The sequence below is a fragment of the Cyprinus carpio genome, chromosome A3, assembly GCF_018340385.1.
Source record: "Cyprinus carpio isolate SPL01 chromosome A3, ASM1834038v1, whole genome shotgun sequence".
NCBI classification, from domain to species: Eukaryota; Metazoa; Chordata; class Actinopteri; order Cypriniformes; family Cyprinidae; genus Cyprinus; species Cyprinus carpio.
Window position 1 is genome coordinate 14,249,121 of NC_056574.1, and position 27,415 is coordinate 14,276,535.

General features: G+C 35.5%; 4 protein-coding genes across 14 annotated transcripts; 3 read left to right on the forward strand and 1 right to left on the reverse strand.

Annotated features, from left to right (window-relative positions):
* The first annotated feature begins 186 nt into the window (after window positions 1-186).
* Window positions 187-3,184, forward strand: cldnk (claudin k). Of its 2 annotated transcripts, none has more exons than XM_042719659.1 (2): window positions 187-582; window positions 2,163-3,184. In XM_042719659.1, the coding sequence occupies exon 2, from the start codon at window positions 2,313-2,315 to the stop codon at window positions 2,961-2,963; it is 651 nt and encodes a 216-aa protein (XP_042575593.1). In that variant the 5' UTR covers window positions 187-582; window positions 2,163-2,312; the 3' UTR covers window positions 2,964-3,184. The 2 variants fall into 2 exon arrangements, with proteins under 2 accessions (XP_042575593.1, XP_042575601.1); XM_042719667.1 differs by lacking the exon at window positions 187-582 and adding an exon at window positions 1,991-2,087.
* A 2,652-nt stretch (window positions 3,185-5,836) lies between these two features.
* Window positions 5,837-19,679, forward strand: hgs (hepatocyte growth factor-regulated tyrosine kinase substrate). 9 transcript variants are annotated; one of them, XM_042719681.1, is made up of 21 exons: window positions 5,837-5,994; window positions 7,619-7,703; window positions 7,820-7,895; window positions 8,605-8,697; window positions 9,125-9,248; window positions 9,476-9,528; window positions 9,624-9,692; window positions 9,784-9,908; window positions 10,084-10,213; window positions 11,394-11,492; window positions 11,573-11,668; window positions 11,759-11,797; window positions 12,643-12,804; window positions 12,889-13,102; window positions 14,222-14,394; window positions 14,465-14,605; window positions 15,455-15,641; window positions 15,766-15,899; window positions 16,226-16,321; window positions 16,442-16,528; window positions 17,240-19,679. In XM_042719681.1, the coding sequence occupies exons 1-21, from the start codon at window positions 5,958-5,960 to the stop codon at window positions 17,333-17,335; spliced, it is 2,316 nt and encodes a 771-aa protein (XP_042575615.1). In that variant the 5' UTR covers window positions 5,837-5,957; the 3' UTR covers window positions 17,336-19,679. The 9 variants fall into 9 exon arrangements, with proteins under 9 accessions (XP_042575615.1, XP_042575623.1, XP_042575636.1 ...); XM_042719689.1 differs by having other exon boundaries at window positions 12,892-13,102; XM_042719702.1 differs by having other exon boundaries at window positions 10,084-10,195.
* Window positions 19,575-22,281, reverse strand: zgc:103625 (methyltransferase-like 26 B). Of its 2 annotated transcripts, XM_042719747.1 has the most exons (7): window positions 22,146-22,281; window positions 21,843-22,045; window positions 21,575-21,737; window positions 20,822-20,881; window positions 20,648-20,715; window positions 20,448-20,526; window positions 19,575-19,866 (listed from the first exon to the last, which is right to left on the reverse strand). In XM_042719747.1, exons 2-7 carry the CDS (start codon window positions 22,040-22,042, stop codon window positions 19,819-19,821), a joined length of 618 nt encoding a protein of 205 aa, XP_042575681.1. In that variant the 5' UTR covers window positions 22,043-22,045; window positions 22,146-22,281; the 3' UTR covers window positions 19,575-19,818. The 2 variants fall into 2 exon arrangements, with proteins under 2 accessions (XP_042575681.1, XP_042575672.1); XM_042719738.1 differs by lacking the exon at window positions 22,146-22,281 and having other exon boundaries at window positions 21,843-22,124.
* Window positions 22,282-23,179: 898 nt separating this feature from the next.
* mrpl12 (mitochondrial ribosomal protein L12) lies at window positions 23,180-27,031 on the forward strand. Its single transcript, XM_042719759.1, has 5 exons — window positions 23,180-23,414; window positions 24,581-24,773; window positions 25,197-25,274; window positions 26,250-26,387; window positions 26,601-27,031. Exons 1-5 carry the CDS (start codon window positions 23,353-23,355, stop codon window positions 26,715-26,717), a joined length of 588 nt encoding a protein of 195 aa, XP_042575693.1. The 5' UTR covers window positions 23,180-23,352; the 3' UTR covers window positions 26,718-27,031.
* The last annotated feature ends 384 nt before the right edge of the window (window positions 27,032-27,415 follow it).

A 27,415-nucleotide genomic window follows, 5' to 3' on the forward strand; every position in this document is an offset into this window, starting at 1 on the left:
TGCTATTTGTAACTTTACACATACTGTATGCCATTGTCATGAGACATGAATGTAAGACTTTAACATATTGTACTCACTCTGTGAACTTTTATGAAAGCGAAATGAATGAAAGGTAGTAAGAAATGACAGAGTTCACTTCAAGGAGCAAGAAGGCAATGGATGAAAAAGAGGACTAGGTTAGGGATGGAGGAGAGCGAGGGCGAGAGAACAGCGAGTCATTGTGCTGGTACACCAGGCACTGGCAGACACACTCAAGACACATTAACGCATTCACACACTGACACAAACGCGCACATAAACGCATGCTTCTGCCCACCGCTACACAGACCCGAGCTGGCATCCCAGAGGGCAGCACTTCACTCCTGTCCTTGCCTCTGAATCTTACAACCCAAGTGACATTCACTCTAGCTGAGCCACTTCAGAGGTCTGAATCTGTAGGTTTCACCTCCATCACAGGTTTATGGCATTTCGGGTCAAGCCCTGTATCCAGATCGAAGGTACCCAAAGCAAGAAGGTGGAGGATTAGCAGATGAGTGACTGTGGAAGGATTTAAACTTCAGAGACTTTGTTGTCGCCCATCAGGTAACAACAATTTCAGTAATTTATTATGGAAATCAGAAGTTTGGTTCAGCAAATAGCTTGATATGTTACTAGAAAAACTAACACTTATGTCTAGGCTGTTTTTAAACGTGAGGTTCCCGATTGAGATTTAATGCTTATGCAGCACTGTTACAGCAGCATTCAGAATTGACATAAACAGACTCACGTCTGCTTGGCCCACTCTGAATGTTTCAAAGAAAGCTTCTTGTGTCCAGAGGCTCCTCATGTTTTTCTGAGATAATCCACTCACCCCACCAGGCGTAGCTCTACACCCACCGTAGTGTGAAAAGAACCCATTCTCTCAGATGTATAGTGAATCCAGTAATGCTCACTGTACATAACAGTGCCCAAATATTTATGTATAAAACCACATGAATATTTAGAGGAATGTTAAGCTGCATAAACAGCATGAACACAGAAATGTATTAAAAACAACATTGTGTTATATAATAGAAGCACATAGGACCAGGTAATAAACAATAAAATAAACACTGTTTTATACTGCAAGATTTAAGTGCTGATTTTCAAAATTTTATGGTTTTCAGGCAAAAGCCTGAAGTCGAAAGCAAATAGGTGCTTGTTCACATAACGATCTGAAAATTTTACATTGCAGATGCCCAAACCAATGACTGTGTGGAATGTGTGGGCAGCATTAGACATTACACTTGTTAACATGTGAATGTCTTGAAAAGACCTGACAGACTCCAGCAAGACATCACTTGCCAAGTGTTTGACCTTGATCTTAAAAATCTTTCTACCAATCTTTCAAATATCATAACCACATGGCACATGCATTAATACCTGGACCACCAAAGATATTCTACTCACAGGAACAATCTCTGGGATGGATAATCAGATGTTTGTCCAACTAAAAAAGTAGTTCCACCAAGGGTACAATAGCTTGTCACTGGGATAGTCCCCTGAAAGGGACATCTTTGGGCCTTATCTATCCCTAAACTCTAAGGTACTTAAATGCACCTTTTAGGCGTAGATAAGGTATAAAGTTGTCACTTTGAGGGTACTAACCCAATTACAAGAAATTTTGTACATTTTCTTGCAGCATATGCCACAAACGCTGTCAACAGAGCTTAACCCAGGGGTGTCCTTAGTGCTCCTTTCCAGTTTTCAAAAAAAAAAAAAAAAACACTTGTTTTGAACACCTGTACCAGGTTGGAACTGAATTCTACAGGACATTGGCCCTCCAGGAGCAGGATTGGTAACACCTGGCTTAACCTGAGCTCAGAACTTCTCTTTAAGACAGGTGTGTCCAATCCTGCTCCTGGAGGGTCATGTCCCTGAGTTTAGCTTCAACACACCTGCTTGGAAGTTTACAGTGATCCTGAAGACCTTGATTAGCTGGATCTGGTGTGTTTAATTACAACTTTGCTGGATGGTGGCCGTCCAGGAGCAGGATTCTACATGACTGGTTTAAGGCCATTAATATTTTAGAAACATTTTGAAGAGTCAAGAATTCAAGTCCTGTCAATGTGTGTTTTTGGAGTTTGTTTACTGTAACAAAATACAATAATTTTCTGTAACTTATATGCATTCATTTGTTCCAGTCTTTAGGTCCGCTTGTCAGCCTACTCTCTTCATTTATTGGAACTCACTTTGGAAAGACTTTGTCTTCGCAATTCTTACTGCCGTTGAAGTCTATCGAAGGCTTCTGTCTGTGCTATCCATTGGACTCTTCCAAGAGATCAAGATTCACCATGGCAACTACTGGCATGCAGCTGTTTGGCCTGGTCCTGTCCATCATGGGCTGGGTGGGTGGCTTCCTGGTGTGCACCCTGCCCATGTGGAGGGTCACCGCCTTCATCGGAAACAACATTGTAACGGCGCAGATCACATGGGAGGGCCTGTGGATGAATTGCATCTGGCAAAGTACAGGGGAGATTCAGTGCAAGGTCTATGACAGCCTGCTGGCTCTTCCTAGTGACATGAAGGCTGCGCGGGGTCTGACGGTTCTCGCTTTACTCATCTGCACCCTGGCACTCACTCTGGGTGTTCTGGGTGTCAAGTGCACAGAGTGCGTGGGCCTCCCAAGCCCCAAGGCACGCTTGGCCCGCGTGTCCGGTGTGCTCTTTGTCCTTGCTGGGTTCCTCATCCTTGTACCTGTCTGCTGGACGGCCCATTCCATCATCAGGGATTTCTATGACCCCTATGTGGCGGCCCCTCACAAACGTGAGCTTGGCCCTGCACTCTACCTAGGCTGGGGGGGTTCAGCTTTGCTGTTGATCGGTGGATCGCTCCTCTACGCAGGGTCCAATCCCCCTGGGATTCCCTCTTCTCCTACATTTAGCAGTGGCGAGAGCAGCCCACGTCGAGCGGGTGGACCAGCCCAGGTCAAGGGTTATGTTTGATGACCAGCATCGACACACCAGTCCCCGAAAGCCTTCTCTGCTAGAGTTTCCCATTGTGATAGATTCAAGTTAATTTTAATCTATTTTTTATCATTCAGAATATTTCTGTAGTGTGATGGTGGTAGTAAATAGAAATGTGAAATCAAGTTTCCTTGCCACCTCTAATGTCCACTTATAAGTCTGTCTTTCTTCGCTATTCAATAATAAAACCTTAAATCCTTTGTAGTGTCATCTCTGAATTTTTTGGAGATCTGTCTGTTTATAAAGATCATTGATGATGTCATTCATGTTACTTAAAGGGATAGTTCACCAAAAAAAAAAAAATAATTCTCACCTTCACGTTGGTCTAAACCTGTATGACTTCCATCCATTTTTGAAACACAAATGAAGATATTTTTAATGAAATCTGAGACATTTCTGTCCCTCCACTGAAGGGCATTACACAAAAACGTTGACTTTTCTAAAAGTTCATAAAGACATTGAAGAACTTTGCAAATGCTTTAATGTATTTATGTGAAACAAGAACAAACCTCATTAGTTCTGGTATGGCAAACAAGTACGGTTTACCATATTTGATGTGCTGTATGTTTGTGCATTGATCAATGTTTATATGTGAATAAAAGACTAAATTAAACCTGTTCATAAAGTGATCATGTTTCTTCAGAAGACGTGGATTCATTCATTCATATACATTACTTTAACAGAGTCTTTATGAAATTTTGTCAAAGTTTTGTTGACATGGACTTTTTTAAAGAAAGGACAGAAATCTCTCAGGTTTCATTTAAAATATCTTTATTTGTGTTTATAAGATAGACGATAGTCTTATGACTTATGGGAGAATATTCTTTTTTAGGTGAACTATCCCTTTAAGATGCTAACATTAACGAATAAATAAATCTTTAAATGATTAAGTTAAAGTTAATTCGCAAACTTTGGATTTACAGAATATCTGATACACATGTAATTCCAGATAAGTCAAGCCACCTTTATATAATGCTTTATACAATACAGATTGTGTCAAAGCAGCTTTACAGTGTTAGACGGGTAAAACGTGCTGATAATGCAAGAGGACAAAAGAAAACAGTTAGTTTATCAGTTAAAGTCAGTTCATTGTTGATTCTGTGATGTCATCGTCCTGGCCAGATCAGTTCTCTTCCAATAGTGTCTGTGCAATCAAGTCAACAATGTTGCCCGAAATTAAGTGTCCCCAACTAAGCAAAGCCAAAGGCAACAGTGGCAAGGAATCCAAACTCCACTGGTGACAGAAATGAAGAAAAAAAAAAAAAACACTTGGGAGAAACCAGGCTCAGTCGGGGGCCAGTTCCCCTCTGGCCAGACAAAACGAGCATGCTGTGGTTTAATTTCAGGCTGCAATGCACTTCAGATAAACCTCTACCTCTCATGTAAACTGTTTAAATGAAGCCATTCTTGGCCTGTGTTGTCTCGACCCTCTGAGCATCTCTGGCTGTTGTTATGGGGGCTGCTTCTACAGACAGCAGTACAATACCACTGTATGTTGCACCACCAGGACAATATTCACAATAGCTGCATTGTTTACTGCGCCAGGCCTAATTCTATTAAAAAATATACAAGCGTTACATTCATGTAAAACATATAAATTACTTTTTTTTATATTGGGACAAGCGTTACATTCAGGTAGCTCTTTTAAATTACTTACAAATCTAAAAGAGAGTTGAAGATACGGCATTGTTTGCAACAAATGTACAGTATAAATCATGCAGTGACTGGTACACTCAAATTTTCTGCTTATTCTTTTTTATTACCACAATGATCAATAGAAAATTACTTTATTGGGTGTTGTGATAGCACTATAATGGCCAGTTATGCAGATAATAATAAAATATTGCAGATAATAATAAAATATATATATATATATATATATATATATATATATATATATATATATATATATATATATATATATATATATATATATACAGTACAGACCAAAAGTTTGGAAACATTACTATTTTTTAATGTTTTTTGAAAGAAGTTTCTTCTGCTCATCAAGCCTGCATTTATTTGATCAAAAATACAGAAAAAAAACAGTAATATTGTGAAATATTATTACAACTTAAAATAATAGATTTCTATTTGAAAATACTTTAAAAAAAAAAAAAAAAAAATTTATTCCTGTGATGCAAAGCTGAATTTTCAGCATCATTACTCCAGCCTTCAGTGTCACATGTAACATCCAGTCTATCACATGATCATTTAGAAATGAATACTAATATTCTGATTTATTATGAGTGTTGGAAACAGTTCTGCTGTCTAATATATTTGATGAATAAAAGGTTAAAAAGAACTGCATTTATTAAAAAAAAAAAAATCTAATAATATATATTCTAATAATATATTTTCTTTACTATCACTTTTTATCAATTTAACACATCCTTGCTGAATAAAAGTATTGATTTTATTTAAAAAAAGAAAGAAAAAAAATTACTGACCCCAAATTACTAACCAGTAGTGTATATAGTTATTACAAAATATTAATATTTTAAAAACATAGCTTCTTTTTTTTTTTTATTCATCAAAGTATCCTAAAAAAAGTATCACATGTTTTGAAAAAATATTAAGCAGCAGAACTGTTTCCAACTTTGATAATGAATCATCATAGTAGAATGATTTCTAAAGGATCATGTGATAATGATCCTAAAAATTCAGCTTTTCATCACAGAAATCAATCATAATTTAAAGTATAATACATTTTAAAACAATTATTTTAAATTGTAATAATATATCACAATATTACATTTTTTTCTGTATTTTTGATCAAATAAATGCAGGCTTGATGAGCAGAAGAAACTTCTTTCAAAAACATTAAAAATAGTAATGTATATATGTAAATGTCAATTGGACTTTTATCTGACATTTGCGTCATATCGTGCGTGCCTCCCGGCAGTGAAACTCGCTTATTTTCACACAGGTGAACACCATCAAAAGCTGACACAGAGCGTCTCGATATCAGAAATGGGCAAAGGCGGCGGAACGTTTGAGAGACTGTTGGGTATGTGTTATATTTCATGTTTTCGGTGTTTATTTCTACTGACAGACCGATGTATCGCTGACACAAAGATGAAGTGTGTCTGCTAATGCTAACGCTAGCACAGCTTGAGCAGTGACGGGAACGTTAGCATTTAACGTCTATTGTCTTTATTTTGCCCGCTGGAGCTTCAACACACATGTGATATGAACTCAAACATGACAACGAGGATGTAATTTTTTGAGTTAAACCGTATGGTGTTGTAATTGTCGTTGACAAATCCATTATTTTACGTAACCTAGTTAGCGCCCCATCTGAGCTAAAGCTATTCTCGGGCCTCTTTTTCACAAGCTACGTAAAGTATAAGCAGGGTTTAAAATAATAAATCATATATGCGTTTCTCATATTGTGTACTTTGTGCTTAGTGTGTATGAAGTAGTTGACTTTGTCTTCACCAAATCTCCATGTAAAGCAGGCATTTATACCGCACAATTAAAGAGGCGTGTAAACATTGTCATGGCACTTCATATCAATATTTATGTTTACAGTTGCTCACACCTTTTGGAAAAGTGTATTTAAAGGATTTTGAAGGTATTCCCGTTATTCAAGGTTGGCTCTTCCAGTTTGTTCGTGTAATCGAGTGCTTCTGTATAAAGAGAGAGAGAAAGGAAATTTTGCCCATTTTTAGGTTCACCACATAACAGTAACTTCCTGTCTCTCTCTCACACACACACACACACATATAAATTGGCACTGCCATAAAGTCACATCACGGCTCGAACATGGCACTTTATTCAATATATTGCTTATGTATTACTTATTTACACGCATATACATACGTGTGTATATATATATATATGTATATGTGTGTGTATATATATATATATATTATATATATATATATATATATATATATATATATATATATATATATATATACACACACACATATACATACATACATATATATATATATATATATATATATGTATTGTATATGTATGTGTGTATATATATATATATATTATATATATATATATAGTATATATTATATATATATATATGTATATATATATATGTGTAACAACTGTAGTTTTGTATTATTTTTTAACTGCAATGCATTAAAATGACTACCATAATGTGTGTGTGTGTTGTAATTTCTATTCTTGATTTTTGGGATTGTGTGGTTTACTGGACAATATGTAAAATATTCATCTTACAGTACTATATTTTATTAATTGTATGTTAAATTATGTAGCAGAGAGTATTCTAATCATTTTAATGTGAGTTTGGACAGCGAAAATAATAATTGAATTTTTTTTTTGGTTAATTTTTATGACTATTATAATCTGTATGTTTATTTGTTGCTCTGTATTATGTTGGTGCATGTAAATTATGATAATTACATATGATTCTTTTTTGTGTTTTCATTTAGTGGAAAGCATGTCTTGCTTATTTAGAATTTTCTATTTATTTATAGAAACATTACCATACCTACAAACCAAAACATAGACATTTCACCATACCTTCAAACCTGAACATAGTAAACACACCTTTACCTAACTCATGTTTTTAGTAAACAGACCTTTAGCTAATTGATTCTGATAACACTTGATGATAAAACACGTGCTCTTTCAATCTTTCACAGATAAGGCTACCAGTCAGCTGCTGCTGGAGACAGACTGGGAGTCCATTTTGCAGATATGTGACCTCATTCGGCAAGGAGACACGCAGTAAGATAAAACATTTTGTGATGTGATTGCATGTCAGTGGAAGAGCAGGAATCATGCGTTGGGATAAATATGGCTTCGACTTTCTTATATACTGTTTTGTTATTTCCCGCCACCAGGGCTAAATATGCAATTGGTGCCATCAAGAAAAAACTCAATGACAAAAATCCACATGTAGCGCTCTATGCTCTTGAGGTAAGTGTAGTTTATCTGCAAATATAGAGCACTGTAGACCAGGGATTTTCAAACAACAATGAAAAGTATAAATAAATAATATTAAGATTACTTAAATAATAAATAATTAAAACATTATTAAATAAAATAAACAATACAATGAATAAATAATTAAATATAATAGTTATTACATAATATAAAAATTATAAAATAATTAAATAGTACTGTAAATAACAGTATGGTACTATGTATGAGTAAGAAGTTAAAATTCTATGTAATAGAAACACTCCAACGCTCACTATAAGCTCCCGCTGCACTTTTATCGTCTGTGACTGTGACTTACTCTTTAAAGTCGTGGGGATTCTGGCTGGCTGTCATTGTTTATACCATTTATCAGCTGGAAATGTTTGTTCTGAAAATGATTCCAATGGTATCGTTCCTCTATGTTGTTATCGGTTGTTATTGTGGTGTGGACTTCCCCCTTCTCACATAATCATTATAGCATTATAGTTATCGTCCCTGGTAGGAACAAGGCCTGAACTCTTATACCTAATTTCTAAATATTGAGTTTATACATAATTGATACAAGATTGTGTGTGTATATATATATATATATATATGACATATATATATATAGTTTTTGTATTATGCCTTGATCAGTCAAGGTTGTGTGTTGGAAGCCTTGATCAGTCAAGGTTGTGTGTGTAAGTTAGCCTTTGCTTGTCACTAGGTCCTGGAGTCAGTGGTGAAGAACTGTGGCCAGACGATTCATGATGAAGTGGCCTGTAAACAGACGATGGAAGAGCTGAAGGAGCTGTTCAAGGTGATTCCTGCTAAACTCAACCTGTAATCTGTGAAGTTGCTTTAAGTGTTGTCTTTGGCCCTGCCTTTATGATCTTTTTTCAAGTGGGTCAGACCCAGTGACTCACGCTGCACTGTACTTCCTGATTGTGTCATCACGTCACATGTTTATTCGGCTGAGGGAAGTTCCAGCAGAAATCAGAAACAACACACTGTTCTTGGATTTCTTTTGCTGGTCTTTAAGCTTTAAAATAAATCACAGAGAAGGTTTTGAGGTGGTCAAAAACAGAGAGAAAAAAAAAAAACCTTTGAGATTTTTCTGTTCTGATGTTTTTTTGTTGTTGTTGTTTTTTTAACTACCCGGTTAGGGGACTTCTGAGTTCTGACTTCACAGCTTAGATATTTTTTTTTAACCCATCAATGACTGAATGTGACTCGTTTGTGTTCAGAAACAACCCGAACCGAACGTCAAGAACAAGATCCTTTATCTGATCCAGGCCTGGTCCCACGCCTTCCGCAACGAGCCCAAGTACAAAGTCGTCCAGGACACCTATCAGATCCTGAAGGTGGAAGGTAAGATTAACGCAGGTTCTTAAACATGAAATGCATTTCTAAATTTGCAGAACCAGATTGATATGATGCATTATGCACTGCTGCAATTTATATACAAATACTTTCCAATGCATAATGCAACTTAATAGCAAAAAATACCTGATTCATTTTCAAATGTTAGTAAAAATAAGATGACAATCTGTGAAACTTTTTTTTAAAAGAAAAAACACTCACTTATACTCGTTCAGGTCATGTCTTCCCAGAATTCAAGGAGAGCGATGCCATGTTTGCAGCGGAAAGGGTGAGAATAACTTTTAAGTAGTAAATCAAGTACGGTTTGCACACTCTTGAGATGTTTGGTTTGTCATGGGTGTCGTCATTTTTTATCTCTTCCAGGCCCCTGATTGGGTAGATGCAGAGGAGTGTCACAGATGTAGGGTTCAGTTTGGTGTTATGACCCGAAAGGTATACACCACTCCTTTGAAAATCTACTATCCTTAGTTATATAATGTTTATGAAGTATATGATGCATAACTGCTGGTGGCTCTTCATTCAGCACCACTGCAGGGCATGTGGGCAGATTTTCTGTGGGAAGTGCTCTTCTAAGTGCTCTACCATTCCCAAGTTTGGCATTGAGAAGGAGGTTCGTGTGTGTGAGCCCTGCTTCGAGCTTCTCAACAAGTGAGTATATGTGAAAAAGACAAATACCTACCATTGTGCTGCCCTTTTTGTTATTTGAGAAAGCCCCAAGAATACCTTCTTGGAGTTGTCCCTTGGGTTTCTCATGTTCATAAGCCTGCTGACGCCTAGAAATTTACCAGGATGTGTGTCTCTCCAAACCCCTCTTCCTCACCAGCAACCCCTCCCTTTCTCCCCCGCCTAGGAAAGCTGAAGGGAAGGCCGCCAGCGCTGGGCAGCCCGAGCTTCCCCCTGAGTACCTGACCAGCCCTCTGTCCCAGCAGTCTCAGGTAGTGCCCACCGAATCAGTAAGTAGTTGCATTTCATAGAGGGCTCACTCTCATGGGCGTCACAATTATGGAGCAAACCACCAAATTTATTGAAACAGACAATGAACCAATAGTTTATCATTCATGCCCAAGTTTATTTAGACCTTGAATGCAAAGCAATTTTGAGGCTCATGAGTGAGAGCTAATATTACTGTCTAGTTTGTGTGCTTACTGTCAATCCCACTCTTATCAGTAATAAACGCTGTATTTAAAGGTGAAGTGTATCATTTCTGTGCCACTGGTGTGACCATTTTAGGAGTAGTTCATTTTTGATGATATGATAAGTTTTGTGTTTTTGAAAAAAGTCTGTTCATCAAGGCTGCGCTTATTTGATTGAAAATACAGTTAAAAAAAAGTAATATCGTAAAATGTTTTTACAGTTTGAAAATAACCACCTGAATTTGAAGCATCATTACTCAGTGTATCATGATCCTTCAGAAATCATTCTAAAATGCTGCTCATTAAGTATTTCTCTCTATTAGCAATGTTGAGAACGTTGATGATTTTTTTTTTTTTAAGGATTTTTTTTTTTTTTTTGATGAGTAGAAATATCAAAAGAATATTTATTTGAAATAGAAATCTTTTGTAAAAATATAAATGTCTCCGCTAACATAAATGACCAAACTAACACACTTCATCAAAAAAAAAAACACCTTCTAAATAAAAAATTGAATTTTTAAAAAAAAAAAAAATTAGAATAAAAATCTTACTGACTTTTGGACGATAGTGTATATTCATAAGTTAATCAGATTCACACCAATAAAAGAGGAAATGTTACGTTGGGCAAACAGACAGATTGCGGTTTCATTTGGTGCTGTTAATAGTGTAGAAATTACACTCTTCACCTTTAAAATAGATGCACAGTATTTTAGTGATCGTATCAGTGTTGGTGTGTTTTTATTTTTTTTTCATTCCGAATCAATGGAAGCCAGTGATTTGACCCCTTATCAATTACTGATTATTAATTACTCCTAATTAATCTGTAAAGTCCAATGTTAGCCAATATTGTATTTAAGAAAACATAACACGTAAATAATCATCAGGAAAAATTTCTATATTTGTGCACTGGTAATATTTTAATTAAAACAAAAGTTAATTCAAGTGTGTATAGCTCCCTCTCCTCACCTTCTCGTTGTTTCTTCTTGGCTCTGCTCCTCAGATGCCTCCTAAGAGAGATGAGGCTGCGTTGCAGGAAGAGGAGGAGCTTCAGCTGGCCATTGCACTGTCTCAGAGTGAGGCCGAGGAGAAGGAGAGGATGGTATGTACACTAACATCTATGAGCCAACTGTTTTGTAAGCATTAATAAAGGGTCACATGGTTCACAATTTTTGTTGACAGAGACAGAAGAACACTTACTCTGCGTACCCCAAAGCTGATCCCACCCCTGTGACTTCCTCTGCCCCTCCTGTCAGCACTCTCTACTCCTCACCTGTGGTAAGAAATATTCATTTAAGTAATTGATTGAAATGCCTTATAAAATAAATTTATCTTAGTGGGTAAAATGTTTCTCTTTTTACCTTTCAGAACTCATCGGCTCCATCAGCTGAAGACGTGGACCCAGAGGTGAAAAAACAATCATTTTAAAGGAATAGTTCCTCCAAAATAATTATGTACACTACTGTAAAAAAAAAACAAAAAAAAACTACTTAAAATATCTGATATGTAAACTAAAAAAAAAAAACTTTTAAAATGTAAGATTTAAACTTCAAAAGTGCTGTAAAAGCAGTAATTATGCTCCCCAAGGCTGCACTTTTTAGATCAAAAGTGCTGTAAAAGCAGTAATAATATGAAATACTATTACATTTTAAAATAACTGTTTCTGTTTGAATACATTTTAAAATGTAATTTATTCCTGTGATCAAAGCTGAATTTCCAGCATCATGACTCTTCAGTGTCAGATCCTTCAGAAACCATTCTGATTTGCTGCTCAAGAAACATTTCTCATTATCAGTGTTGAAATCAATTGTGTTGCTCAATTTTTTTGCACAAACTGACACTTTTTTCAGGATTCTTTCATAATTAGAAAGATCAAAAGCAGAGTTTATTTGAAATAGAACACTTTTGGAACATTATAGCTTTACTTTGTCTTGTCACTTTTGAATAATTTAATGCATTCTTGATGATTATCAAGTATTTAAGCATTTTTCATAAAAAAAAAAAAAAAGACCATGAAACTTTTTAGGACTTATTTAAAAAAAATGTAATGGACCCAGAAAAACCTCCACATAAAACCATAAAAAAAAAAAAAACCAACTTTAATTTAAAAAAAAAAAAATGACCTAAAAAAGCATAAATTTAAATACAACCAACTTTAATTTAAAAAAAAAAAAAATGACCTAAAACTTTTGAATGGTAGTATATGAATAACCCATTCAGTGTATTTTAAATAATGTTTTCATTATTTTCAGCTGGCCCGTTACCTAAATAGAACTTACTGGGAGAAGAAACAGGAAGAGGTTCGCAAGAGTCCCACCCCCTCTGCTCCTGCCCCAGTTTCTCTGGCTGAGCCTGTGCCAATCAGTCAACCAGTGGAAAGCCACGCTTCAGTCCAACCCATCAACATAGTAGAGGTACTTGGACTACTGAAAATGGATAATCATAAATTTTTTTTTCTATCATGTTCCACGCTGAATGTCTTGCATCTGTCTCCTCAGCAGCAGTATCAGAATGGAGAATCTGAGGAGAACCATGAGCAGTTCCTGAAGGCCCTGCAGAACGCTGTCACCACCTTCCTTAACCGCATGAAGAGCAACCACATGCGCGGCCGCAGCATCACCAACGACAGCGCTGTGCTCTCTCTCTTTCAGTCCATCAACAACATGCACCCACAGCTGCTGGAAATACTCAACCAGCTGGATGAAAAGAGACGTGAGTCACGTGTGCATGTTTGTGTCTCAAACCCGTTTCCACTTGCTATCAACATTCACACACAGTGCTAAATGTAGGTGTAAATTTGGTCCAAAACCTCCTTTATTAATTTATTAATACCAAGTAGTGAAAAACACCATATTTCAATTTAACAATTAAAAACCAAAAAACAAATTTAAAATCAACAAACCAAACAAAAAAAAAAAAAACAATACAAATATCTAAAAATAAAAAAAAAAACATAAATTTTTTACATCTGTTAAACAGTTTAACATAATGCACTAACAAATGTTACCAAATTGTAAAATTTTTATAATATGTGGTCATACACACACACACACAACATATACAATAAATATATGGTCATCCGATGTAGATTATTTGATGGCATAAAAATTTTACAATTCACATCAGATTACCATATATTTATTTATAAACTATTGTCCATCAAATAATCCTGTGTGTGTGTATGACCACATATTATAAAAATTTTACAATTTATGTATATGTGTGTATATAAAATATAAGTATATAAATATAAATATTTATAATAATATAAATATTATTACACTAATTATTATTTAAATAATTTAAATGTATAACAATGCGGCAATATATTATTTATCAGATATTTTATAAAATAATAAAATTGATTTCCCAGTATGTACTGCTGCAAATAAGTTTATATTATTTATCAGAAACAAATAATTTGATAATGAATCAATTTCAATTTAAACAATGATCCAAATAAATGCTTTATTTAGATCTCCCACTATTTAAAGATAGTAAATATCACAAACATTTAATAAAATACAATTTTATATATTTAAAAAAAAATCTAAAACTGATGTTATTTTTTTTTTTTGAAAATTAATCAGTTTAAATTTAAACATCAGAATAAATTAGATTATATATTTATTATTAATATTTTTGCTGCCCCAAGCTGTTAACCTGATGTTTTTGTTAGTAACTTCCAGTGTAGATAACTGCTCTTTCCAAAAGACACAACATTTACAAATCTATTGTAGCGTGGTGGGTTGCAGTTTCAAAGTATCGTCCATAACAATTCTGAATTAAAAGGTAAGTTGTGAAGTGAATGTTGTCTCCTCTCTCGGTCAGTGTACTACGAGGGACTTCAGGACAAACTGGCGCAGGTACGTGACGCGCGGGCAGCACTGAACGCTCTGAGAGATGAGCACAGGGAGAAACTGAGACGGGCTGCAGAGGAGGCAGAGAGACAGAGACAAATACAGCTCGCCCAGAAACTAGAGATCATGAGGCAGAAGAAACAGGCAAGTTGCTTTTCTTTTGGGCCTGTGAATCATGTGATGAGGGAAAGCTGACTGTGATTGGTTACTGCAGGAGTACTTGGAGATGCAAAGGCATCTCGCGATCCAGCGCCTGCAGGAGCAGGAGAAGGAGAGACAGATGCGTCTGGAGCAGCAGAAGCACACCATTCAGATGAGAGCACAGATGCCTGCGTTCTCGCTGCCTTATGCACAGGTGTGCACTGCTACATTCATACATTCGACACATTCAGCATGCAGATCAAATCAGTCATGATAAATATTATAATGTACAAATAATGTAGGTATTTGTTAATTATCTTATCTTTATAGATATCTAAAAGTTTGAGAATTCTAAGTTAATTGTAGGGTTCATCAAAAAAAAAAAAATGAACATCAAATGAGATATAAATAGGCACACTTATTTATTTATATATATATATATATATATATATATATATATATATATATATATATATATATATATAGATTATATATATATATATATATATATATATATATAATTTATTTTATTTATTTATTGTTTTTTTTTTCATTGTTTTTTTTTATTGTATGTTCTGAAATGCTTAAGTACGAATCAATTTTAATATAAAAATAAATGAATGCAAGGAAGAATAATCATTTTCATGTGAAACAAACTTACCAACTGAAGCTTAAATAAGAGAGGGTCTTAAAATATGCTCTTTTCATACACAAGTGACACACACACACACACACACACACACAACACACACACATATAAGTTTTTTGTATCACATATAAAAGTTAACATCAAATAACAAATGTTTTAGCAAAATGTTTATTTTAAACAGAACTTGCTGCACCATCATACTACTGCTTCATCATTTTAAGAATAATAAAACACCTGTTTGATTTCAGAATGGTCTTTTATAAAAATGGAAGTGATCACATGACTCTTAACGTTTTAAGTGCGCAAACATGATTAATTGATAATCAAATTCTTTGTTGATTATTTTCATTCGTCATCGGTTTTATGTATTCATTGTTGCAGCTCTTTTTGTAATGTGCTGTTTGGTGTTTGTAGATGCAGTCACTGCCTCCTAATGTGGCAGGAGGGGTGGTGTATCCCCCCACTGGCCCTCCCAGTTATCCTGGCACCTTCAGTCCTGCTGGCTCAGTGGAGGGGTCGCCCATGCATGGAGTCTACATGAACCAGCCCGGGCAGACTGCTGCCGGTGGCCCGTACCAGGCAATGCCTGTGTCGGCTACAGGTCAGCCATACATCCTCTCTCTTTCTCGCGCTCTCTTTTTAAAAATCATTTTAGTGAATAAACCAGATCAGCTTCAAATGTGGCACTTTTTTATATAACAGATTCTCTTCTCACTCTCTTTTAGATCCCAACATGGTGAACGCTTACATGTATCAGACTGCAGGCACCAGTGGGCAGCAAGCCGCCCCAGGACAAGCCCCTCCCACAACCACCCCTGCCTACACTAACTACCAGCCCACACCCACACAGGGCTACCAGGTCAGGAGATTCAAGATCAATTTACATCTTCACATTTACCTAAAATGTTCATATTATTTTACTTCTTTACAAGTACTGTTATTTATGGAAGCCCGTTTCCTACACTGAATAAAAAAAAAGGTAATTGTGAATTTTTATAAATTGCAATTTTTAGGGAAAAAAGTCAGAACTGTGAGTTAAAAAGTTGCAAGTTGCTGCTTATTTATTTATTCAGTAGCAGAAAAGGGCTTCCATAGTTATTTCCTTCAGAAAGAGCAAGTCTATTTAATGAGGTGTACAGTTAATTTTGAGGTTTTGGCGTGAATGTTGACATGTTCTTTCTGTAGAACGTGGTCTCTCAAGCTCAGAGTTTGCCCCCTATGTCCCAGGCTCCCCCCACCAACGGTATTACCTACATGGGCTACCAGCCATACAACATGCAGGTACATTTTACTGCATTACAACCTGTATGTCTCAGATCTGATGTTCTTTCCTACTTACAAAAACCATATGGGATGGAAAGTTTGAAGGCTGTCAGTGATTGCTGTTAACTTCTTTTATAGAATATGATGGCCGCGCTTCCAGGACAAGACCCCAACATGCCTCCCCAACAGCCCTACATGCCTGGGCAGCAGCCTATGTACCAACAGGTCAGCATTTTTATGCAGAAATATTTTATTGTGTGGAACAGCTTACTGTTCTCTTACTAATTCAACAGTATTTGTATTTTTTGTGGAGTACACACCTTTATACTGTATGGTCAAATTTACAGAAATATGCGGTATACGGTGATACTATACAATACTATATCCCAAAATGCACTGTGCTCAATCTTCAATTTCATTTGTGACAATTTAATCCAAAGAAACTACGCTTAGGGTCAGGGTTTTGACTCCATATTTGATTGAAAATTTAACATTTTTGAGCAAAATGTGATCTAAACGTGAAACAACTAATTATTTCCATGATGATAACTTTAAAAGATTAAGCAGCACAATTGTTTCCAACATTGAAAATAAATCAGCATACAAGAATAATTTCTGAAACATTGTGTGACACTGAAGACTGTTGAAGAATGGCTGATGAAAGATCACAGGAATAAATTATCTTAAGTATATTATATATAGTATATTAAAATAGAAAACTCACTTATTTTAAATTGTAGTAATGTTCCACAATATTACTGTTTTTACTGTATTTTTGATCAAATAAATGCAGCCTTGATGAGCATAAGAGACTTCTTTAAAAAAACATGAAAACATTTGTTAATCCCAAACTCTTTAATGGCAGTGTATATGTCTTCATTTTTTTAAATCCCTATTGAAAAAGTGTGCTGGTGGTCTCTTCATGTATTTAAACAGATGGCTCCCCCCGGCGGTCCACAGCAGCAATCACAACAGCAGCCGGCGCAGGCTCCTCCGGGCAGTGCAGAGGCTCAGCTCATTTCATTTGACTGATCCTAGCTCATCATATGCCATTACCCACCAGGTCCAGCACACTACATTCAACCCTCCCTTACCCTGCTGTTTCTGGGTTCATTAACCTGCACCTGCTCTCACTTCACTATGTTCCACAAATATTGAAGATGTACAAATACAGTAAAAGCATTCGGCTGAGTCCCCCTCCTCTCCCTGTCTCTTTAAATGGAGGAGAGGCTACAGATGGAGCTGGTGGGGAACCTTTGTCTCTTAACTTGATGAATCTCACAAAACTCTCTAGATCATATTTACCCCTGAAACAAAAATAGAACCAACCTATTTAAGACCAATAAATGTTTTTGTGGCATTATTATGATGGTTAAATGTGTTTACTCGCTCCGTTCTCATTATTGTAATGCAAAAAATTGTCATTTAAAATGTAAAGTAGTTACATTGTAATATTTGTTGTACTGCCTTTATCCTGATATCACCATTTTAAAATGACTGTGTATTAGTAATGAGATACACCATTGACAATTATGAGAATTACTAAAAACAAGAAGTCATCTCGACACATTGAAGTTATGAGAGTTTTGGTGAAAATATGCTTTGACAATGATTCAAAAAATCTTAATGGTTCTAGAATAAAATGCCTTTTCTTGTGTTTATGGAAATGTATAAAGCCCATTTCTGCAACGTAAGATACCAAGTCATAATTGACACAGTATTTCTTTTGTCTTGTAATTGATGTCGTAATTTCAACTTATTTCTGTATCATAATTATCACTTAGCATCTCAAATCAAAATTGACATTGTAAGCCATAATTAAAAGATCAAAAGTAAAAAAAAATTTAGAAAAAGTTTTGATTTGTTATAATTGACTTAGTATCTCAATTTTGACTTTGTATGAAATACTAAGTCATAATTATGATAAATGTCTACTTTAATCTCCAATTTCTAATTCAATCTATATCAATCTCAATTATGACATATCTCATAGTATAGATATTTTATTATTTTAAAGGTGAAATTACGTTAAGTCAGTTATGAGTCAATATTGATCTATTGTCATAATTGAGATAGTCAAACACATCTACTGTCATAATTTATCTCAGCACCTCATACAAAGTCAAAATTATAAGATATTTCTACTTTGTCATAATTGTATTTTGCCAATCTCGATTATGATTTAGTATCTCATAATTTAGGATTTTTTTATTATTATTTTAAGATTGAAACTAGACTGTAAGTCATAGTTATGAGAGTCAAAATTATGAGATACTAAGTCATAATTGAGATAAAAGAATCAAAATTGACAAACAAATCTACTTTGTCATAATTATTACCTAATATCTCATAATGTTGGCTTTTTATACAAAGAAAAAAAAAAAAAACTTTCACCAAAGCTTAGGGGGCAGAAATGAGATTCTATTAAAAATATGACCTGGACATGTTGTGAGATTCATCCTACTGCTAACTTTCATCTCATTTGCAAATGTAGTTTTTCCTTCTAAAACTAAGCTGACGTGAAGTTAGTCATTCGTACCGTAGAGAAACAAACACAATATGATTCGAAAAGACAAAACATAACTATCCTTTTGTCTCATATTTTTCTAAGATGTGTTTGCATGAGTGAATATGTAACAGCCATTTATTTTTCTTCGGTTAAGAGGCTTGCTGGCTTTGGCAGAGGTCACTGAAACGTCATAGGAGTTTTTCAGCTCTGATTTGCTCTGAAGTGCTCTAAGATCATGTGACATTCTAGTGCTGGTTTCCATGTATGCGATTCTAGAAATACTTCAGAAGCTCTGCGTTTAGGATCAGTGTTGTGGAATCCTCGCTAATCATTTATGCGGTAGATGGTGTAAACATTGGCTTCTGTCATATAAAATAACAGCCAATGAGATGTCAGCTTTACTGCCATTTGCATATCACCAATCTATTCAAAATAAATAGGCTGGTGTTTCAAAGTACTGCATGCAAGTTTGCCAGACATCACATCCTTTTGTCTTTAATGCTCTATGTGGTTCTTCACAGAGTTGCATAACCAAGGGGTTCAGACCTGACTGAGCAGAACTAATCAGTCGATCTCAAAGCCACAGTTTCATTACCAATTAATTACAGTGCAGAATTGAGTACTGGATCGATGGCAGACAAAGGAAGTCTATTTTTAGACTCTGGTTGTAAAAACTGTTGACAGCCTGTGGATGGCTTTGATGGATGTCATGAACTCTGCATGTTTGTAACACACACACAAACATCCGGTGATGTCTGTAACCCTTTTAAAATCATCTTTATTCTATACTGATCCACCTCATGTTAAAAAGAAGTAATTTTAACATCATACTTACTTAATAAATATCTTGTTCTTTTATTGATCATACATTAGTGGAAATGTTTCTTTTCTTGTGTCTGAAAGTATGTGCATAATAAAGAAATGTCAGTCAGAAAATGTGAAACTGAAGTGTCGTAGATGTTTTATCTTGGAAACCGGATCCATGGTCTATGAATGGACAGATCTCCTACAGTTTTCTGAAGACAAGGCATTTGTTACTCTCAGGCATCTCGATCTGTTGAATAACACACCAGACAGAGGTTATCAATGTGCTGTTTTCAAATCTTTCAGCAGTCAGCAGGACTGAGTGAATTCCATGAAAACTGGTCCTATTTTGTCTCTAAATTATAAGATAAATTGATTTGCTTGAAGAATATGAAGCTTGTATATAAGACCATTAGGATTTAGCACTCATGATATCATTTTCATGATAGTTTAGCAATTAAAAGTCTCAAAATCCTCATTTCCTGTTACGCAAAAAACTTGGATCCTCATTACTGCAGTATGAATTAAATTGTAAAGATTTTTAATTCATATGAAATGGTAGTCATTTATTCTAATGTAAATAAAGACCGTCATAGCTGAGAAAGATATAAATATAAAAAATAAAATAATCATTCATTAAATCATTCAGATACATTACGGTAATAAGAATTATGGGTAAAATGTGCTTAATTGTAAGAATCATGTCACAATGCAAAAAAAAAAAAAAAAAAGTCCTAAAATAGGCTATATTTTCTATTTGATTTTCTGGACATTCACCAAAAGATGCTCTGTTTATAGGCTTAAGAAATTAAGCCATTAATTGCCCCTCACCATTCGTTCCATTCTCATTCCGTTACCGAACGCCAGCTGTCTGAGCACATCGATGTCTGGAAGACCCCAATCCGGATTCCTGACAGACAGTAGGTTTGTAAGTTGAAAAAATATGTCTACACGTTTCATCTTTATGTGTTAATAAATATCAATATGTGGATTCTTGAAAAAAAAAAAGTGTGTTAGTTTAATAAACCCACATCTGGCGTAATGTCTGGTCCAGCTGTTCATTGCAGATTGGGGTGATGGTTCCATTGATAGCATATGGCTGAGACACATTTCATTCCACGGGGTTATGATATTTATGGTTTATGTGGTTATGACTATATGTTATCTAAATCATCATATGAAAATGATACACTACTCAAACTCACTCCGTAAGTCATTAACAGGCCGTTCTCTTTCAGTATCTGCCCAGATCCTTTAAACACACCCTGTAGATACAAGACTACATTAATGCGTTTTTGAACTGTATTTGAATACATACAATACAGTTCAAATTTTAAAAGTTTTTGAGAGAAATTAATACTTTTAATTGAGCAAGGATACATTGACTTGAATCAAAATGACAGCACATTTATTTCTATTTCATATAAATGCTTTTTTGAACTTCATATTCATCATCATCAAAATAAAAAAATCCACAAAAATAAGCAGCAGCACACTTGTTTTCAACACTGATATTCATAAGAAATGTTTCTTGAGCATCAAAAAAACATTGTGACACCGAAGACTTCAGTTATTACTACACAAAATACAGCATTAACATAACATGAAAAAACAACATTTTAAAAAAAATAAAAAAATAAAATATTAAATATATTTATACAATCTTAAAATTTTACATTTTAAAATATATTTATATATTTATAAAATAAGTCAAATTCATCAATTAAATGCAGCTATGGTAAGCATAAAAGAAAGCATTAAAAAAAATCATAATGACCCCAAACATTTAGTTTACTAGTAATATAATTACTTATTTTTCATATTGCAAGTATTTTTTGGTAGTTTGATAGTAATATATTTTTTATATAGTTTATATATATATATATATCTATGATATATCTATATATAATATATATAATGAACAAGTCAAAAGTCAATATTACATATTGGTGCTATACCTCTGCAGTGCTGAAGGGGCTGTACTGAAGCAGGTTGATTGCTATAATAATGTCACAGGAGCTTTGTGGAAGTCCTGCCCATTTTTCCCAGGGTTGACTGGCATCCAGATACACCGGCTCCAGCACTGTTTTTGCTTTAGTGGCCCCTATATAAGCTCTGATACTGCAGCAGAGAGGTTAACATTACAAACCCTGATAATTCTGTGAGATATGTCTCATAATGGCATTTGTAATTACAGTAACACAGAAAAGAACCTGTGTGCCATACCTGTTCCGTGCTTCCTCCTTGATGTCTGATGGCTGCCACGTGACAAAGGGCAGTTCTTGAGCGAAGTGCACCACATGCTGCCCTGTGCCTGATCCCAACTCAAGACCAAACAGCTCACGGTGAGACTGATCCTCCAGTAGCTCCCCGAGAACCGACAGCAAACCGTCCTGACTGCGCTCAGCTGCAGGAGAGAGCAGCATGATCTGCATGAGAGAGGACCCTTAATTGACTTTTGCTAAATGCTGAACATGTTTACTTCTATATACCAGGACCATACATGTCACATATGCTGCTGATACTTACGCTGCACTGTTGTTCGGTGGAAGTGGAAGTGCTCAGTGATGGCAGATGGATCTGGAGATTACCTGGATAAGAGGCTTCCGTCTGCTCCTCCCCTTCAAGTTCTGCATAACCCAAGAACGAATGTTTTTGGCTTAATATAACTGTGTTGACAAAGAAACAAACAGAGCATGCAAATGACCTTTATCTTGGAAATTTAATGAAGTGGCATAATGTTTTATTTTATTATTATTATTCCTTATAATACAGCACTCTGAAAATCTTGATTCTGATTAAACTGTTGTTTCATTTGGCCATAAAGCACATCAGTATAACAAATAAATACATTTTGAGTTATAGCAACACAAGTGAACTAAACTGTATCAGAAAATGACATCATCCAATTTTTTTGTATTTTTTTATTTTTTTTCCTCAATGGGTTAATTGGTTTTCTGTGGGTTTATCTCAAATGGTCCAACATTGGTTGCTGGACCATTGATTGATTGATTGATTTGCTGAGTGATTACCTCTATGTGTTGTTACAGAACCACTGCAGTAGTTTGTTTTAATTATTAGTGTTAATTATTAGTTTTATTTTATTTGGTTTAAGCACAGTGCAGTGCTGATGTGATGATAGATAGATAGATAGATAGATAGATAGATAGATAGATAGATAGATAGATAGATAGATAGATAGATAGATAGATAGATCGATCGATCGATAGATAGAACAGTGCTTTATAGTAATTGAATTATGAAATCTAACATTTTAAATATTTTTCAACAGAGAGCCGTCTCTAGAACAACAACCTGCGTTGCCCTGTAGCTATATTATTAATTATAGCGAGTTTCGAATTTCTGTCAGTGGCATTATTTCATACATGGCCTACTAATTTTAAATAACTACTAATTTTAAATAAGTATTTCTAGGATTTGTTTTAGATACTTTTTGTGTAATTTATGTAATGTGTCTCAGTTTAAAGACCCATGTGTAGGCTTTTTCTTTTTGCACATTGTTTCGTAAGAGACCATGACACAGGAGGATTTTAAATAAAGTTTTGTCCCTCCGGCGCAATGCATTGTGGGTAGGTCAGGAAGAGCCAGCGGAGGACGCCATGTGCTTCTGCTAGAGGAGGTCTGACAGTCAGTCACACGCCGAGAGAGTTGTGTTTCGGGAACTGGTTGCTCGTCCTGTCGCGTTCACTTAATCGGTTAGTCGTGCACTCGGGTCATGATGTTCTGCGGCAGATACTGCGTCCGGTTCGCGCTGCGGACCGCAGCAAACACACACCGGTAAGAGCCTGATACAGGTCCCTGCGTCTCAAGGACAGAGAATTTACACTGAATGTTTCGCATACTGGAGGCGTCAGCACTTCTGATGTAAATGAAACAAACACACTGATATTAATACGATCTAATGTGCTCAGATAAGCTTCTGAGATGAAGCAGCAGATCTGAATCTCTGAACTGCAGAGGCAACGTGTATGCAATTGCATGAATGTCTAGTTGAAATTATAGCTAATGAATCTAAACATGAATGATCATGTCACGTGACTTCTGTTAATAAATCATAAATGTCTGATTTCCTGTATGTATTTCTAATGGTGGTCCACCGACATGCAGCATGAGACCACATTGAAAATCTGGCATTTGTTTTCTTGTTAACATCTGGAAACTATCTTTAAATGGTTGACATTAACAAGTTGTTGTGTAACATTCATAAGCGTTTAATTTATGTATTATTGAGTCACTTATTAAATGTAAATACATTTGTGATAATGATTGTGTGAGCTCCTTTGTACTAAAGGTCAGCAGAGGTTACGCTAACCTCCTGAAGTTAAAAAAACCTTTACTAGTTGTAAGGGTGTTATCACTAATAAACTTAGTTATATCTAATAATGTGCTGCAAAATGCCACAGATGTTCTTTCTTAAATTTTGTCCTGTAGAAACATGATCATCAGGTTTATGTGGAGCTTTTCACTCAAATTGTTATGCTTACAGTATATTGCGTAACACAAAAATAAAAATGGATGCATTTTCTGATCGCAGACGTTTAGACTTTAGACTAGTTGTTGATTTTCAATGGAAGCTTTAGACTAGGACACTGTTTTATACTTCAATGAATCATAAAAGCAGTTTTAAACTGTATGTGTGTTCAATCAAAAATCATTAAAATATACACTATCGTACAAAGGATGTAGATATTTTTTTACTGTTTAACACCTAGACTGTTTTTAATTGATGAAAAAATTTTCTATATAAACCATTAAAATGGCATTCCTATATGAATGCAATTTGCCTGTGATGCAAAGCTGAAATTTCAGCATCATTACTTAAGTCTTCAGTGTCACATGATCCTTCAGAAATCATTCTAATATGGTGATCTGCTGCTCTTTTGCTAACAGAGATTGTTGCTCCTGTATGTGCTCATTGTTGTCTTAATGGACTCATTTCACAGACACAACCTACAGACGGCAGCACTGTGTGCCCTGCGAACACTCAAGACCAGCTCTGTCAGTCCGTCTGATGCCATTGCAGCACCTCCTTTTGATGGGGCGCCCAAGCAGTACTCTCCCAAAATCCAGCAGCTGGTCAATGACATCGCCAGCCTCACGCTCATAGAAGTGTCTGACCTCAATGAGTTACTAAAGGTGCAGCACACTGTCAAAACACCAGCCAAATAACAATGTTTAATGCAAAATACAGCAGAAATCCACAATACAATGTGTCTACCTGCATATTTTAACTGGAGCTTCTGTGAAATTTTTGAGTTATTACACGAGATAATTAATTGTGTTAAATGTGCACTTGTAATGTAGCTACTTCAAATCTTAAAGTATATTAAAAAAAAAAAAAAAAGAAAAACTGTGCTTGCAGAAATATATTAAAGAAATAAAAGCCATTTAAGTGTACCGTCTTTTGTAAACGTAATAGTCAAATACAGTTCTTCACTATATATGATGTTGCTGGATTTGAAATCAGCTGCAGAATAATTGTGAACTATATTGCCCAGCTCTAATAGTATGTAGCCTTTGCTCAAAACACTGATTTAAATGTGTTTTTGTCCCTGTCAGAAAACTCTGAACATTCAGGATGTTGGAATGATGTCCATGGGCTCAATGGCAGCAATGGCAGCTGCTCCAGCTGCTGAGGTATGTCTGATGTTTTATGATTTAAACTGTAATAAACTTTAATAACCAGAAACTTTATTATCTGTGTCCTACATTTTGTGTGTGATTTTTTTTTTTTTTTTTTTTTTTTTTTTTTTTTTTTTTTTTGGATTTTCAAAATGTGAAACATTGTTTAAAATTTGAGCAGCCAAGAAACAACATAATTTGGACCCTTTTATATAGAGCATAGTGGGAAAACCGATAATCTCATTGCATTGTCTAAATTTGTACAAGTTTCTGTGTGGATTGTTCAAGATCAGCATCCTACTCTGTTACTAAAGTTGTTGTGAGAATTTTTGGGAAACTTTAAAGGGATACTCCACCCCAAGATGAAAATTTTGTCATAAATCACTTACCCCAATGTCGTTCCAAACCCGTAAAAGCATTGTTCATCTTCCAAACACAATTTAAGATATTTTGGATGAAAACTGGGAGGCTTGTGACTGTCCCATAGACTGCCAAGTAAATAAGTGTCAAGGTCCAGAAAAGTATGAAAGACCTCGTCAGAATACTCCATCTGACATCAGACGTGCAATCTGGGTTATATGAATGACGGGAACACTTTTTGTAAGCGAAGAAAACAAAAATAATGACTTTATTCAACAATTCCTTTGTCAACAGTCTCCTCTGTGTCACTCTATATCACCGTATGCTCTTCTGTGTCATCTGCGCCACAAGGATGTGCTGTTTTCTTTCAAATTAATAAATGCATGTAGAAACAACATCCTTGTGGCGCGGATGATACAGAAGAGCATACGCAGCATACAGTGATATGGAGAGACACAATAATGTTTACTGTCAAGAGTGCACAAATCAGGGTAAATTTTTTTGCAACAAAAAACCTTATAAAGTGGATCTAAAACCAAACATCTCGTTCTCATGTTTTTGTGCAAAGTGTCATCATGTAATACTTTTGTTTGTGAGTTTTTTCCTCTGATGTTTTAACTGAATTTGCAGGCGGTAGATGAGGAGACAGCACCTGCAAAGAAAGAGAAAACCCATTTTACAGTCAAACTGACAGAATTCAAGGCGGCTGATAAAGTGAAACTGATTAAAGAAGTGAAGAATTGCATGGAGGGCTTGAATCTTGTACAGGTAAAAGTGTTTTTAGTAAAATGAGGATCTTTTATAGGTTGTAATAGCATGAATCAGTTAGTTGTCTGTGTAGTTTGTTCCCAATCTGTCAAATATCAGCAGACGGCAATGCAGCTCACGAGCTTTGCAACCCATTCATGTGACTTACTGCTGATGTTCTTGTCTAAAAGGGTTGTAATGTCCTTCATTAATGGTTTTCCCTCCCAATTACAGGCCAAGAAGCTTGTGGAGTCTCTACCTCAGGAGATCCGGGCGAATGTGTTTAAAGATGAAGCAGAAAAACTGAAAGCAGCGCTTGAAGCAGCAGGAGGCACTGTGGCGCTTGAATGAATATCTGCGCCGGCCCTTCACTTGATCAGTTGTTACGTGTCAGTCATCGTTTTGTTCTTTTTTTTACAAAAAAGATAAGAGGAATCGGAAGAAAACAAATGATGCCTTTAAAATGACCACTTGATCCTCAGGAGATGGTCTGGGTGTTGAACTCACAGACTGAACTCTTGCAGGCTCTGAGCCTGCAAACACACCACCCATCACTGACTCCTCCATCTGTTCTTTAGCTACACATGTGCTCTTTGAAACTGGAGCTGGCCTGACAAAGGGATGTGATACTATTGCTTGTGGTTAAATAAACATGATATACTGTACTGTGTATCGTAATGCATCATCATGACTTAGAGCAAAAATCAGTACATTGCCAGAAGTGAATAATTGATTACTGCTGATCTCAGTTACCTTTAAAGGGATATTTCTATATTTGTTGATTGTTTTTCTATTTGAACATGCGCTGGACATGACCATTGTGTTCATGCTTTGCATCGTTTCACACGTAACTATTTTCTAAAATGCGGCACTCAAGTTAAAAAATAAGCGTAACTTTCAAATAACATGTCTCCGGATATGATTTTCTTTTTCGATTTCACTGCTCACATCTCATGTTTTTCGACACTTAAACACCCATTCTGTGTGAATGACCCCTGAACATTCTGCTAAACATCTGCTGTGTTCAGAAGAAATAAATACAGGTTAGA

Excerpts from the sequence above, each read along its gene's own strand:
- cldnk (XM_042719659.1), top strand. The coding sequence starts at position 2,313 with ATGGCAACTACTGGCATGCAGCTGTTTGGCCTGGTCCTGTCCATCATG.
- hgs (XM_042719675.1), top strand. The coding sequence starts at position 5,958 with ATGGGCAAAGGCGGCGGAACGTTTGAGAGACTGTTGG. Across the intron at positions 14,606-15,454 it reads TCTCGCTGCCTTATGCACAG|ATGCAGTCACTGCCTCCTAA; the intron begins GTGTGCACTGCT and ends TGGTGTTTGTAG. Across the intron at positions 15,642-15,765 it reads AATGCCTGTGTCGGCTACAG|ATCCCAACATGGTGAACGCT; the intron begins GTCAGCCATACA and ends ACTCTCTTTTAG.
- mrpl12 (XM_042719759.1), top strand. The coding sequence starts at position 23,353 with ATGATGTTCTGCGGCAGATACTGCGTCCGGTTCGCGCTGCGGACCGCA. Across the intron at positions 24,774-25,196 it reads ACCTCAATGAGTTACTAAAG|AAAACTCTGAACATTCAGGA; the intron begins GTGCAGCACACT and ends TGTCCCTGTCAG. Across the intron at positions 25,275-26,249 it reads CAGCTGCTCCAGCTGCTGAG|GCGGTAGATGAGGAGACAGC; the intron begins GTATGTCTGATG and ends CTGAATTTGCAG.
- zgc:103625 (XM_042719738.1), bottom strand. The coding sequence starts at position 22,051 with ATGCAGATCATGCTGCTCTCTCCTGCAGCTGAGCGCAGTCAGGACGGT. Across the intron at positions 20,716-20,821 it reads GCCTGTTAATGACTTACGGA|CCATATGCTATCAATGGAAC; the intron begins GTGAGTTTGAGT and ends AATGTGTCTCAG. Across the intron at positions 20,527-20,647 it reads GACCAGACATTACGCCAGAT|GAATCCGGATTGGGGTCTTC; the intron begins GTGGGTTTATTA and ends ACTGTCTGTCAG.